This window comes from Tamandua tetradactyla, chromosome 4 (assembly GCF_023851605.1).
Source record: "Tamandua tetradactyla isolate mTamTet1 chromosome 4, mTamTet1.pri, whole genome shotgun sequence".
Classification (NCBI taxonomy): domain Eukaryota; kingdom Metazoa; phylum Chordata; class Mammalia; order Pilosa; family Myrmecophagidae; genus Tamandua; species Tamandua tetradactyla.
This window is the reverse complement of record NC_135330.1, coordinates 65,935,588-65,948,640: the sequence shown is the minus strand read 5'-3', so window position 1 is coordinate 65,948,640 and position 13,053 is coordinate 65,935,588. Positions and strand designations below refer to the sequence as shown.

At 52.1% G+C, this 13,053-nt stretch overlaps 1 protein-coding gene across 1 annotated transcript in view; it reads left to right on the top strand.

Annotated features, from left to right (window-relative positions):
• The window catches only part of PLXNA2 (plexin A2), a 216,131-nt gene that overhangs the window by 194,990 nt on the left and 8,088 nt on the right, over positions 1 to 13,053 (top strand). The window contains exons 21-29 of the mRNA XM_077157666.1: positions 58 to 200; positions 807 to 1,075; positions 3,116 to 3,182; positions 3,446 to 3,592; positions 4,200 to 4,359; positions 4,721 to 4,824; positions 8,948 to 9,047; positions 10,094 to 10,284; positions 11,620 to 11,789. Coding sequence (XP_077013781.1) covers positions 58 to 200; positions 807 to 1,075; positions 3,116 to 3,182; positions 3,446 to 3,592; positions 4,200 to 4,359; positions 4,721 to 4,824; positions 8,948 to 9,047; positions 10,094 to 10,284; positions 11,620 to 11,789 — 1,351 coding nt within the window. The remainder of the gene's footprint in view (positions 1 to 57; positions 201 to 806; positions 1,076 to 3,115; positions 3,183 to 3,445; positions 3,593 to 4,199; positions 4,360 to 4,720; positions 4,825 to 8,947; positions 9,048 to 10,093; positions 10,285 to 11,619; positions 11,790 to 13,053) is intronic.

Below are 13,053 nucleotides of genomic sequence, written 5' to 3'. Positions count from 1 at the left end.
CTGCTCACCCTCCCAACTTGGGTTTCGCTGCCTGAACCTCCCTCTGCACTCTCACAGCTTTTGCAGAGCTCCAGACAGACATCAATGAGCTGACTAGCGATCTGGACCGCGCAGGCATCCCGTACCTGGACTACCGCACCTACGCCATGCGAGTCCTGTTCCCCGGCATCGAGGACCACCCCGTCCTGCGGGAGCTGGAGGTGAGGCCCGCCTGCCTCCCCCAGCAGGGCCTGGGCCTCCCAGGAAACCCACCTGGTGCTCAGCGCCCCCTGCCGTTATTCCCGGAGTGAGGGGGGCAAATCGTGCGTAGCAGCGGCTCAGCAGCAGAGAGCCCTCTGCTTGGACGGCCGGCCAAGGGGGCCACCTGGGCTCTGCGGGCTGATTCCAGTGTGGGGCTCAATGTCTGTTGTTTTTTAATTAGCAACTGGATTAATTAACTGACATCCTGCCTCATTCTAAAATGGATTTGAGGTGGCTTAGAGAAAGACATATGACGCGGGGAGGTTTGCTTGTTCGTTGGTTCGTTTATTTTACGATGAATAATAAATCAGGGCAGAGGAGAGTAAGAGGAGACTAGTGAACTCAGAACAACGCTCCCAACCCAACAGAGGTCAGAGCGAACTGCAGGCCTCCGAGACCAGCCTGTGCCAGGCCCCAGTCCTGCATCATCCTGGGTGGGGGTCAAGGGGTGGGCGTGTCACAGGTGTGGTGGAGAGGGCCCTGGAGCTGGTCTGCTCCCCAGGGAGAACCGAGGGCGGGAGGCCAGGAGCCTGTGCCCTGAGGGTGTTGGCCGCCTCCCACCCCAGGTGCAGGGCAACGGCCAGCAGCACGTGGAAAAGGCCCTGAAGCTCTTTGCCCAGCTCATCAACAACAAGGTGTTCCTGCTCACCTTCATCCGCACGCTGGAGCTGCAGCGCAGCTTCTCCATGCGCGACCGCGGCAACGTGGCCTCGCTCATCATGACCGGCCTGCAGGGCCGCCTGGAGTACGCCACCGATGTCCTCAAGCAGCTGCTCTCTGACCTCATCGATAAGAACCTGGAGAATAAGAACCACCCCAAGCTGCTTCTCCGCAGGTCTGACCAGCAAGGGGGAGGGCGGGAAAACGGGTCGCTGCCCAAGCTCACAGGGCAGGAGCTCAGCACCTGGGCCTCGCTTAGGACAGACCGCCAAAAGCAGCAGGACAGGGTTCTCTTTGTCCAGAGATGACATCCATGCAAAAAGGCCTGGGTCTGGGAAAGTCTTCCCCAAAGCAGAATCTGATCTTCCCTTGGCCTGGGGAGACTGTACAATGCCTGAATCCTCCAGAGTGTGGTGGAGAAGCACAGGCGCCTGCTCAGATCTCTACATGGACCCCTGCTCTGTCATCTGCTAGTTGTGTGATCTAGGGCCAATCACTTGACCTCTCTGATACTTAATTTCCTTATCCAGAACATGCAAATCATAACAGCAGTCTTGCAGTCTCCCTCCCTGCACGCTAGAACCATACTACCTAACGTGGATGCCACTAGCAACATGTGGCTTTTCCTTTTCAAAAGGAAATCAGGTTAAAACTTCAGTTCCTCCATTGTGCTGGCCACATGTCCAATGCTCAATAGCCGCATGTGGCTAGTGGCTGCTGTATTGGATAGCACAGACATAGAGCACATCCATCACTGCAGAAAGTTCTGTTGCACATCAGACTCGGCACTGCCTGGCTCTTCTGTGCACACTCCCAGATCAGAATCATCAGTGCACACGCACATTGCACGTACACATGCACACTCGTCCGGCAAGGGGGAGGGTTGGAGACATCAGCATCCCCGGAGGCCATCCTCTCTGGAGGTCTTGGAGTTTCTCTACACAGCTAGGTTTGGGATAATCCACCTCAATTTCACACGCCTCCCCTTTAGCCTTCTGCTAAGAAAGTCCCCACGTGGGGTGAAGAGGGTGGAAGGATGGCTTTGTTGTACCCGTTCTGAGCCCCCATCCTGCCAGTCTGAGCATGGGAAACTCTCATTAAGAGCTGTTGTATTTAAATTAGAGCTAATCTCAGGCACAATGCAGGGAGAGGGAGCTGGGAGGGGCCAGGGGAGAAAGCTACAATTTCTTCTGCCATTGCATTCTCTCCCAGGCCAGATTGCTCAGACTGCCATCCTAGCAGCCCTGGCAAATGCCTGGGGTTCACTGCATCCAGAGGGTATAATTTGCACCACGTGCAGGGAGTTAAAATACCCCTCCAGCACCCCTATCACCAAGGGTCTGTCACCACTGCTTTGTTCCTTCTCAAGTCCCCAGATCCGAAGCCCTACAATGGGGAAGGGAGGATGGGAGGGAGGGGCGGGCACTAGCAGAAGCAGATCCCTTGTCAGCTAAACACTTGCAGCTAAACACTCGTTACCTGAGCAGCTGGGATTCAAGACTCCACATGAGAGTGATAATATTAGCTAATACTTACATAGTGCTACAGGGTACCAGGTGCTATTCTTAGCACATTGCATAAATTAAATCATTCAGTCCTTACAACCCTGTGGGGTAGGTAATATTATCATTTCCCCTATTTAGAGTTGGGGCAACAGAATCCAGAGAGATTGAATGACTTGCCCAGCGTCACACAGCCAGTATGTGGCAGAGCCTGGATTTGAACCCAGGCTCGAGGCCATCTGATTCTGAGCAGCTCCAGGGGAGCCCAAGGGGACAGGACAGGAGGGCCCCAGCTCTCTAACTCTTATCTAGGAAGCAAGTAGGAGGTACCTTTCAGAAATGGAAAGCCAATTACTCAGGCATGCAAGGAATCCTAGAGGGCAGGGAAACCTCTTCTTATCGCCCTGAGGCCAGAAGGGAGTTAGAAGAATTGGTCCTTTATAGCCTTAGCCCTGGTGGATGGGGGACTCAGAGCCTTTATCTCCAGGCCCTCCAGACATAGCCAAAGCAGTTCATAGTACAACAGAGTGAAAGACCCTGGCCCCAGGTCACCCCTCTCATTGCAGGCAGAGCCGGGCTAGGGCCCAGCTGCCCTGCCTCCCAGCCCAGTGTTCTTTCCTGCCCTGCTGTTTTCTTGGGCCCTGGCTCACAGGACAAGCCCAGGCCCGCCATGGAGATCCCTCCATAAAGAACTGCCTTCCTCCCCTCCCCAGGACAGAGTCCGTGGCTGAGAAGATGCTGACCAATTGGTTTGCCTTCCTCCTGCACAAGTTCTTGAAGGTGAGAATGGGAGTCACTCAGGGACCCAGAGTTGAAAGCAAGATGGGAGATAGCTCCTCTGAGCCTGGCCCCTGGGGCTGCCCGGGTGCCCCAACCCTCAGAAACAGGGTCCCACCTTGCCTGGCTGCTCCAAAGCAAAGCGAACCCAGGAAAGCTCTCTTCCCGCTGCCCTGGGCTCCACGAGGTGGCCAGGCGAGGCAGGGGAGGGCGGGAAGCCTGAGCAGTGGGGTGCCCAGCTGACCCTCGCCCACCTGTGCCTGCAGGAGTGTGCGGGGGAGCCGCTGTTCATGCTGTACTGCGCCATCAAGCAGCAGATGGAGAAGGGTCCCATCGACGCCATCACGGGCGAGGCCCGTTACTCCCTCAGCGAGGACAAGCTCATTCGGCAGCAGATAGAGTACAAGACGCTGGTAGGACCCGGCAGCTCTGGGCGCAGCCCTGTGCCTCTGAGCTCTGCCATCTGAGCACAGAGGCCGACTGAGGGGATGAATAAAGAGGCCGGGAGACCAGTCTGGGGTCTGGGGGCAAGTGCAAAGGCCTAAGGTTGCCAAGGGCACAGCAGATTTGGGTATGTCAGAGTGGGGGACGCCCACTCCCATCTCGCTGGGCAGGCCCAAAGAGTTCCCTATACTTCAGTTTGCCCTGGATAATGTTACTGGAAAGGGAGTCTATGAATTCCTAACGTAGAGGCTGTAAGGAACCACGAAGCCAGCCCTGGAAACACCAGGAGCCACCTTTAAACCCCTAGGGTGCCTCACCCCAGCATCATTGTTCTCCCCTAAGCCGTCTGAGAGCTGGGAACCTTAGTCCTGTCTCCCCGAGAGAAGGGGTGGGTGCAATGACTAAGTTCTCACAAAACGGATGGTGAGAGAAACCGACTCAAAGACCACCGAGGCACCCTTACTGCTCCCATAAGGAAGGTAAACCCTGGAAAGAGAAGATTCTGAGGCCTTGATTGCCGCTGCCTCAAACTGCTCCCTCCACCCCCACCCGCTCACCGCGGCCACCCACTTTCAGATCCTGAACTGCGTCAACCCTGACAACGAAAACAGCCCAGAGACCCCCGTGAAGGTGTTAAACTGCGACACCATCACCCAAGTCAAGGAGAAGATCCTGGACGCCGTGTACAAGAATGTGCCCTACTCCCAGCGCCCGCGGGCTGTCGACATGGACCTGGGTAGGAGGCCCGGGAATGTGGGACGTGAAACAGCTTCTGAGGGCGCGGTCCGGCCCTGGGGTGGAATGGGCAGATGGGAAGCCTTGCCCCACGACCAGCCCCGCCCGGCCCTGGGAATGCCTCTTCCCTGGAGCGCCGCCTGCTCCGATGTGGCTACCTTTGGGTGAGGGTCCCACTTCTGCCTCAGTTTACCTGAACTTCGGGGCCCATGATGCCTGTTAAGCTCTCTCAGGGACATCGGCGTGAGGGAGCCAGGGTTGCCCGGTCTGTAGAGGAGGCACAGCCAGGGGGTCCTGGGTCAGCACCCCAGAGCCCTCTGCCCCTCACGCTGCCGCCTGCACCCCACCTCCGCCCCATCCAGAATGGCGCCAGGGCCGGATAGCTCGGGTTGTGCTGCAAGATGAGGACATCACCACCAAGATTGAGGGTGACTGGAAGCGGCTCAACACACTGATGCATTACCAGGTAGGGGCGGGGCGTCCTCTGGGCGGACCTGAAAAGCCAGGAAAGTGTTTTCTTATCTCCCCTCTTCCTCCTCCTCCCTGAGCCTTGAGCAGTGATTCTCCACCAGGGCTGCCCATTAGAATTACTTAAGAGAGCTTATAAAAAACATTGTGTCAGGCCCCACCCCCAGAGAGTCTGATTTAACCAGTCTAGGGTACCACACAGGTTTTTCCATCCTGCATGTCTCTGGGTCTTCAGATAGATTGCATTATTATAATTATAAGGTGGCTGCTGCTCTCTCTCTAGGGCATCTTAAAAACACAGCTTACACTTTGAACTGTTAATGTAGTGGGGAATTGAACAGACTCGTCTTATATACTGCCACTTACTAGCTGGTGTCCCTAAGAAAATGACGGAAGCTCTCTTTCTTCTTATCTACACAATGGGTTTAAAATGGTCCCTGCCGGTTCAGAGGGAGTCGAGACTACTCTGGAGGTCACTCTTACAAGCTTCAGTTAGACATTGCCACCTATCATAACTTACCAAACCCCAAGCAAAACCATTCCTGATGATCCTAAAGAACACCTAGGACAATATATAAGATTCTACAAAGGTTCCACGCACTAGGGTAACCTTCCAGAAACTACACCCTCCTGATGGGTCCCTGGACCAGATAAGTACTGAAATGCAGAGGGTCCAGCCTCTCCAGAACATCAGCTAGTTCCATCCCCCCATCCCATATTATAGACAGCCACTTCCAACATGAAAAAGTTAGAATGGGCATAGCCCAAATACCCCTAAAGAGTGGGAGAGAGATCAAAGGTGATGGTGGAGTTATACAGAGACGGCAGAGTTTAACAAAAGAGTATGACTGCTGAGTCATTATAGTGACATTTCTTTTAGTCTTCCATATCTCAGAGCAGCTAGAACTAAAAACCTGAAACTGTGGAATTGTAACCCATACCAAACTCTGAAATCTGTTCTAAAACTAATTATTGTGATGTGCTTTGCAATTTGTTGCTTTTTTGTATATGTTATCTTTCACACACGCAAAAAGTCCACTGTGATGATAAATGAACACCTATATGATGATATTGTGAACCACTGATTGTACACTGTAGATGACTACATGGTGTGTGAATATATAATATATACCACTAAAAAGTAAATAAATAATTAAATTTCAAATAAAAAAAAAAAGATTCCTGCCCCATAAAGTTGTGCGGGATAGTGCAGTAGGTAAGGTGTTTAGCACACGGACAGACACGGTGAACGAACAGTCCAAACATCCAAGCAGAAAGAAAGACAGATCCAGGAGGCGTCCAGTCCCGCCTCCCCTGCCCTGCCATGGTAACCCTTCACTGCTGGGGGGCTCTGTAAGATTAAGAAGAGGAAAGCAGATCGGGATTCAGGAAAAATACTAAAATAGAAACTGGAAATGAGAGACACTACGGGAAATTAAACCAACCAGAGGAAGTGCCCCAGGCTGCAGAACCGGTGGGATTGCCTGATTAGTAACATCTTTCTATGCCGGCTCCTCACAAAGCGAGGCGTGCGGAGGGGCTGGCAGGCTGGGCTCTCGTCCGCCCCGCTGCCCACCACCAGGCCGCTAAGAGGTCCTAAAGGCCACCAGGAGCTGGCCGGGAGCCTCCCGGGGCACCAAGGAAGCTGGGGCCCTGTGGATACCCTAAACCCTCCTCTCCAGGCTACATCCCCATGCTGACATGCTGCCTGGCCCCCTGCCCCAGAGGAAGGGAGTATGGTGTAGCAGAAAGAGGAAAAAGATTTGGGAGCAGGATTCAAACCCCTGCTTCAATGGGATAACAACCTCAGCTTACCAAGGTGTTTGGAAGGTTTAGAAACAACAGGTGAGGTACCCAGGATGTGACTGTCATTATCCCATTAATTCCCTCCTCCCCACACACGTTTCGCATGGTGCTTAAGGCGAGAGGGGGCATCAATTGTAGTGAACTTATCAGAGCTGAACATGGAAATGCAAAGGAGAATAGCATTAAGCCCCTAACTTGTAAGTTTCTAAGGGGCAGGAGTGCCGCTTTTCTTCTCCATCTCTGACACCCCTCACACTTATTGCTGGGCTGTCTGTTCTGTGGCTGAAAGGATGGAATATTCTATTATGGTGCTCATCATACAAAGCACATTCAATTCCCAGAGGTCATTTATCATTCATGTATTCATTCATTCCTCAAATATTTACTGAGCTTTACTGAGTGCAAGGCACTTCCCACATGGTAGCCCTGAGCGACAGGGGACCACAGGGCTTATTCATCCCTTTGGGAGATGATGATGATGATGATGATGATGGTGATAGCAACACTAATAGCCAACGCTTACCCAGCAGTCACTGGGCACCAGGCTTTACGGGCACTACTGCCCTCAATCCCCACAACCACCCCGGGAGGTAGACATGATTACTATGCCCATTGACACATGAGAAAACTGAGGCACAGGGAGTTGAAGTGACTTCCCCAGTCACAGGGTCAGGCATCACGACACAGGTCTGCATCGCCTGTTGGTTGAGAGAGAAGAACCAGGGACGGAGATGCTCAGCGGTGAGACTGGAAGGAGTTGAGCTGTGGCCGTCTGGGTCACCATAAATGATAACGCCGCCTGTTCTTCCTTGGAGTGAAAACTCCTGCCCCTCCCAGGCTTTCCAAGTTTGTTTCTGGGTTGTCACGTGCCAGAATTCTTTGAAAGGCAGAACTTGGAGGGTCCATTCCCTCCTCTGTCCTAGACTCAAGGTTGCCCTCTTGTTACCCTCCCAAGAGTCAAAGGTCCTCGAGCCCCAACAGGAGAAAATCTGCATGATCTTAATTAACAAAGAGATGTTACAAAACGTCCCAGGCTCCCACAGATTTATTGGGAGGGTGAAATTAAACACCACCGCTAAAACGGGCTATCAGGGAATCTCGTTAGCGCTAATGTTCATTTATAGTTTGACTTCCCAACATTTAATTCTTTTTTGGTGGGAGAGAGGGCCTGACAATTTAAGACCCAGAAAGATGGTTTTATGACTGGTGCAGCTATAAATCAAACTTATAAAGTTCATAAAAATGGTTAAAATAAAAAATGGTTTAATAGGAATGTTTTATGGCCCATAACATTATTATAGCTATTTTATTCCCTCTGCGTTAGGGGTTTAATTGGATCGCCACAATTCTGGGGATTCTCCATTTTTATTGGATGGAGGGTAATCTTAAATCAAAATGGCCCCAAATGTCTTCAATATGGCTCCTCATTTACCAGCCTTTCCACACAGCGTGGGGCTTAGCCTGCCCATCGTCCCCAGGACCAGCCCAGACACCATCTTTCTCTCTGACTCCCCAAGAGCTGCCCTTTTGTGAAACTATTCCTGGTGACCCAGGCATTATAGAACCCAGCCAGAGAGAAACCAGAACCGAAATCACTACAACTTGAAATAAAAATCTCAAATTTGGGCATACTAAGGAGAGTATGTATTCTGGAGGCTGACAAGATGTGGCTACAAATCGTGGCTCTGCCAGGGATTAATTGGTGACCTTGAAGAGCTTGCTTAGCATCTCTGTGCCTCAGCATCTTCATCTATAAAATGGGATCAATTGGACCTAACTCAAGAGGTTCATGTCATGTAACTCACAGGTGTCTAGACCAGCACTGATGGACAGAAATATGATGCAAGAAACATACAATTTTGAGTTTTCTACTAGCCATATTTCTAAAAAGTAGAAATAAACAGGTAAAATTCATTTTAATAATATTTTTTATTTAACCTAATATACCTAAAATAATGATCATTTTAACGTGGAATCAAAATACAGTGTATTGAGATCATTTACATTCTTTTCTCCATACTATGTCATTGAAATCTGGTGTATATTGGACACATCACAATTGAGATACAGCGAATCTAAATTTGGACTAATTTCAAGAACCCAAAACCCACATGTGGCAAGTAGCTAACACATAGGACAGTGTAGCTCTAGGTCAGTAAATCTAAAAATTAGCAGTAATCCATCGCACTCTACCCCACTCCTGAACCCCTTGCTCTGTACCCCGGGCCTATTCCATAACCTTCTAGAAGTACTTGACTATTCAAATTCCCAAGATCCCTACACTCACCTGCACTATACTTTTATACCCTTCTCAGGTGTCAGACAGGTCGGTTGTGGCTTTGGTCCCCAAACAGACTTCTTCCTACAACATCCCTGCCTCTGCCAGCATCTCCCGGACATCCATCAGCAGATACGGTGAGGAAGGCAGTCTGGGCAGCTTGGAGTGGAGACTAATGTGACCTGCCAGGGACCACTCACCATCCCTTCTAAGAGCAGGAAGCCTTTGATGCTACCTGGCCTCGGTTCAAAGGAGTGTGCTCATTTGTACTCATTTGTTTCCCCCCTCCCTAGTCCAGCCACTTCCAATGCAGCCCATGCTCTCAGAGCTGAGGACTGCAGGTGGCACCATTTGTCCTTCCTTTGATATCCAAGCCCTAGTGAAGGAGTTTGAGTGTCCCAGAACCAAGGAGGTACCTGGGTAGAAGGGTCATATATCCCGGTTTGCTGGGTCAGTCCCAGTTGGCATCTTTTGTTTTGGCTCAAGTATTAATATTTCCCTGTTTTACTCAGCAGTGTCCCAGTTTGCATGATAAGTTGTCTGGTCATCCTAGCCTTCCACCCCTGAGGAGTGCTGGGGTGGAGGGTACCCTGTGCCCTCCAGGCATGAAGGTTATTGCGCTTCACTCCTTTTGTTTCATTTTTTCTGGCTCCCCCTAAGCACTAAGGCCTGGGGCTGCCTTCGTAAAGGATACCTACAGGACTGAGCCCAGCAGCTCCCAAAATTACTCAGGAAATTCCATATCCTCAGCCCCAAGAAAGAAGAGACCTTTTAATGCCCAAAAAGGATCATTACAACTTACAGCTCCTTTGTATCCGGATTCTTATTAAAACCCCTGTGAAAATATCCAGTTGACATTTTGCCAATATCCAGTTGACATTTTACCTATTGATTATTCATTGCTTGAAGCATGGTAGAGGAGGGTTCCCAAATTCCCAAGACTGTTTCAACTCACAGAATTTCTAAATCCTCTTTTATAAGAGGCTTCAGGTTCCTCTGTCCCCATGCCAGCCGAGAATCCCTCAAAGAACCCACCCAACAGGAGGACCCAAGGGTCCCCTTCCAATCGAAACTAGTTTATTCTGAGTGAGTGCAGCAGCCCAGGCCAGGATTTGGAAAAGAGTCTGCAAGCAAGGACCATGAGTTCGGTTCTCACACACTCCCTCGGCCCCTCTCTCCTCAGACTCCTCCTTCAGGTGTACAGGCAGTCCCGACAGCCTGCGGTCCCGGGCCCCCATGATCACCCCGGATCTGGAGAGTGGGGTCAAGGTGTGGCATCTGGTGAAAAACCATGACCACGGAGACCAGAAGGAGGGTGACCGGGGCAGCAAGATGGTGTCCGAGATCTACCTGACGCGGCTACTGGCCACCAAGGTAACTCCGGCTCTGCCCAGGCCAGGGAGGGCTCCTCCGAGGAAGCACACCCCAGGGCCCACCCTGCAGGGGGACCCGTCCAGATGAGCTGTCGTCCAGGTCCCTGGGCAGAGTTTTCAAAGGCTCAGCCCACTGTTGGTCTTTACTCCCACACAGAAGTTGAATGATACGGTGTTCTCTGCCCACTCCATAAGACTACCACTGCTCTCCAGATGTGCCACCCTCTCACCTCTGGGCCCCTTCCCCTTTGGGGAGATATTGGGGGTTCCCAGCTGTGGTTAGCTGGGTGGATATCCAGCCTCCACCTTCAATGTCTCTTCTGCCATGTGAACACAGTCGGACAAATGCTGGGTCCTGCTTATAAACTGAAGGAAGGCTTTGAACCTCCCTGTTCCCCATCCCATCTCACCGTCTTCCCAAATAGTAATGGAAGGGAGGAAGCGGCAGTGGAGGCAGCTGTAATCTAAAGCTGTCTTCTAGCTTCTCCAGCAGAAAACAAAATATGCCTATAAGGCTGGCAATCATATGGCCCATATTTTCCAGGCCAGTCTAGATTGTAAATACTCTCCCTCTGCCGACCCCACAAGAAAATTCGAATACAATGGCTTCCCAATTATGGCTCTCAGACTTGCCCCCAAAAGTGGCACAGAAATATTCTCAGAGCATGTGTTTCAACGTGTGTTTCGCATTGCATCAGTACAGTATGCTCGCCGTGCCAAGACAAGATGTACAAAGACACCAGAAAAGTCCATTTTACTGACCTTCAGAGGTGTGCCTTGAGCCTCTGGGTCCGGAGACCCTCCCAGGTCCCACAGCTCAGGGTTGGGCCTGGGTGTTCTTGACTCTAAACCCTTCAGCTGCAGCCGAAACTCCAGACTTCCTTTACCCTAAGTCTCCAATACGGCATGCAGATGGGTCCATCAAATCCTTTCAAGCCCTACCATGCTCCAGCCAGGAGGCCCAGTCCTCTAAGCGAGTTCTTCTCCTGCCAGTCTGTCTCCTCTCCGTTCACCATGGGAAGCCTGGGCCCACAGCCATTGTCTGTCCTGAGCCCACGCCCACCAGGCCTGAACCCAACATAAGTTTGCCATGTGGCTGCAGATTGGAGGAGAGATTCTGCCCAGGAATCCGCAGCCCATTCGGTCCATTCTAACTCCCCAGCACCCCCACAGCACCTTTCCCCATCCCCACCCCTCGTCTGCGCAGCCTCGCGTCGCAGACAGCTTTCCAAGGCAATATCGGTCCAAGGCACCATCTGGTACACCCGTCTGCTGCCTGCCAGCCTCCACCCTCCATCTCCCTCTGGCTCATGCTCTCCCCCTGCCTCTTCCCCAGGGCACCCTGCAGAAGTTCGTGGACGACCTGTTTGAGACCTTGTTCAGCACTGTGCATCGGGGCAGCGCTCTGCCCCTGGCCATCAAGTACATGTTTGACTTCCTGGATGAGCAGGCAGACAGGCACAGCATCCATGACACAGATGTGCGGCACACCTGGAAGAGCAACTGGTAAGCCCTGCGGATGCCCAGGGGGAGGCGCAGCCTGGGGAAGCACCAGCTGTGGAGGGAGGGGCCCAGCCGGGACCAGGAGCTGGGAGGGAGGGTGGCCTGCTCCCAACCGTGGCTGGGTAATCAAAGCTCCTGTGCTGGGCAGTCTGGCTGAACGTCCCCATGTTGGAACTCTTGCCACTTCAGGTTGTAACCCCTCACCAGGAAGTGCCTCCTCCCCTGACTCTCAGACCTCTAATTCTCAGGAAGAGGGAGTTGGGGGAAATTCCACAAAGCAATCACAGCCAAGCTTCAAAGCCAGGCATTCTGAGTGGGGCAGAATCTAAGGCAATCCCTGAGATGTAGAAGCTCTAAATTTAACTTATACCCTGAGTTGAGTTGGCCAACTCTGGGAAAATACTGGGGAGAGTTCTCGTACCTGCTACAGATTTGAGCCCACTGACTGGGATTATTTCACTGGAAACTTGATCCCTTAAGGTCAATTTGTTACAACTCGTCACAGCATTCTGGAAGCAGCAGGCAAGATGTCCTAGAGACATGGGTCTCTTCCCTAACATCACCTCCATAGCCCGCAGCAGTGGGAGAGCGGGCTCCCTCAAGACCCCAGCATGAGCCTTTCTCTCTTGGGCCTTGAATCAGTCCTGCAGACGAAGCTCAGGACCGGCTTTAGGTCAGACAGGGCCTAGCCAAAGCTGAAGCCAAAACTTCTCCTTTGGGAAAGAGCACAGAGAGGGGAGAGAGGAGAGCCTTTGGGTTGGGCAGGCAGCCACACAGCTGTCTGGAGTCAGCCAGCTCCTCAGAAAGCAGAGCTGACGCATATGGGCCCGGGCTGTTATTTGGGAATCAAAAGGCCTAGCAACCAGCAAAACATTTTGGAGAAACCAAACCCCACCTCCCACATGGCCCTTCCTTTGGGCTGCTGTGGCCACCGAGTCCTCCTGACTCTGAAAGCATTGGACCACAACAGAGTGGAATGTAGACTCAAGGGGTCAGGGAAAAGGAGACCGCCAGATCCCCTGCCAGGACAGGCCTTTCACCTGCTGCTTCCTTTGCTTTGGAGCATCCCCAGCCCAGTGCCAGGACTGGGTAATTTCAGGGAAGTGGAGAGATGGTTATCCCCATCTCTGTGACTTCGGCGTGCTGGCCAGATCTAAGTAATAGAAAAGTACTCCCCTGGGGTTGTGGTTGGGGAGAGTCCCCTCACCCAGATCTCAAACAGCAAATGTCCAACGAAATATTATAAGAAGCTCCCCAAAGCTTCCAG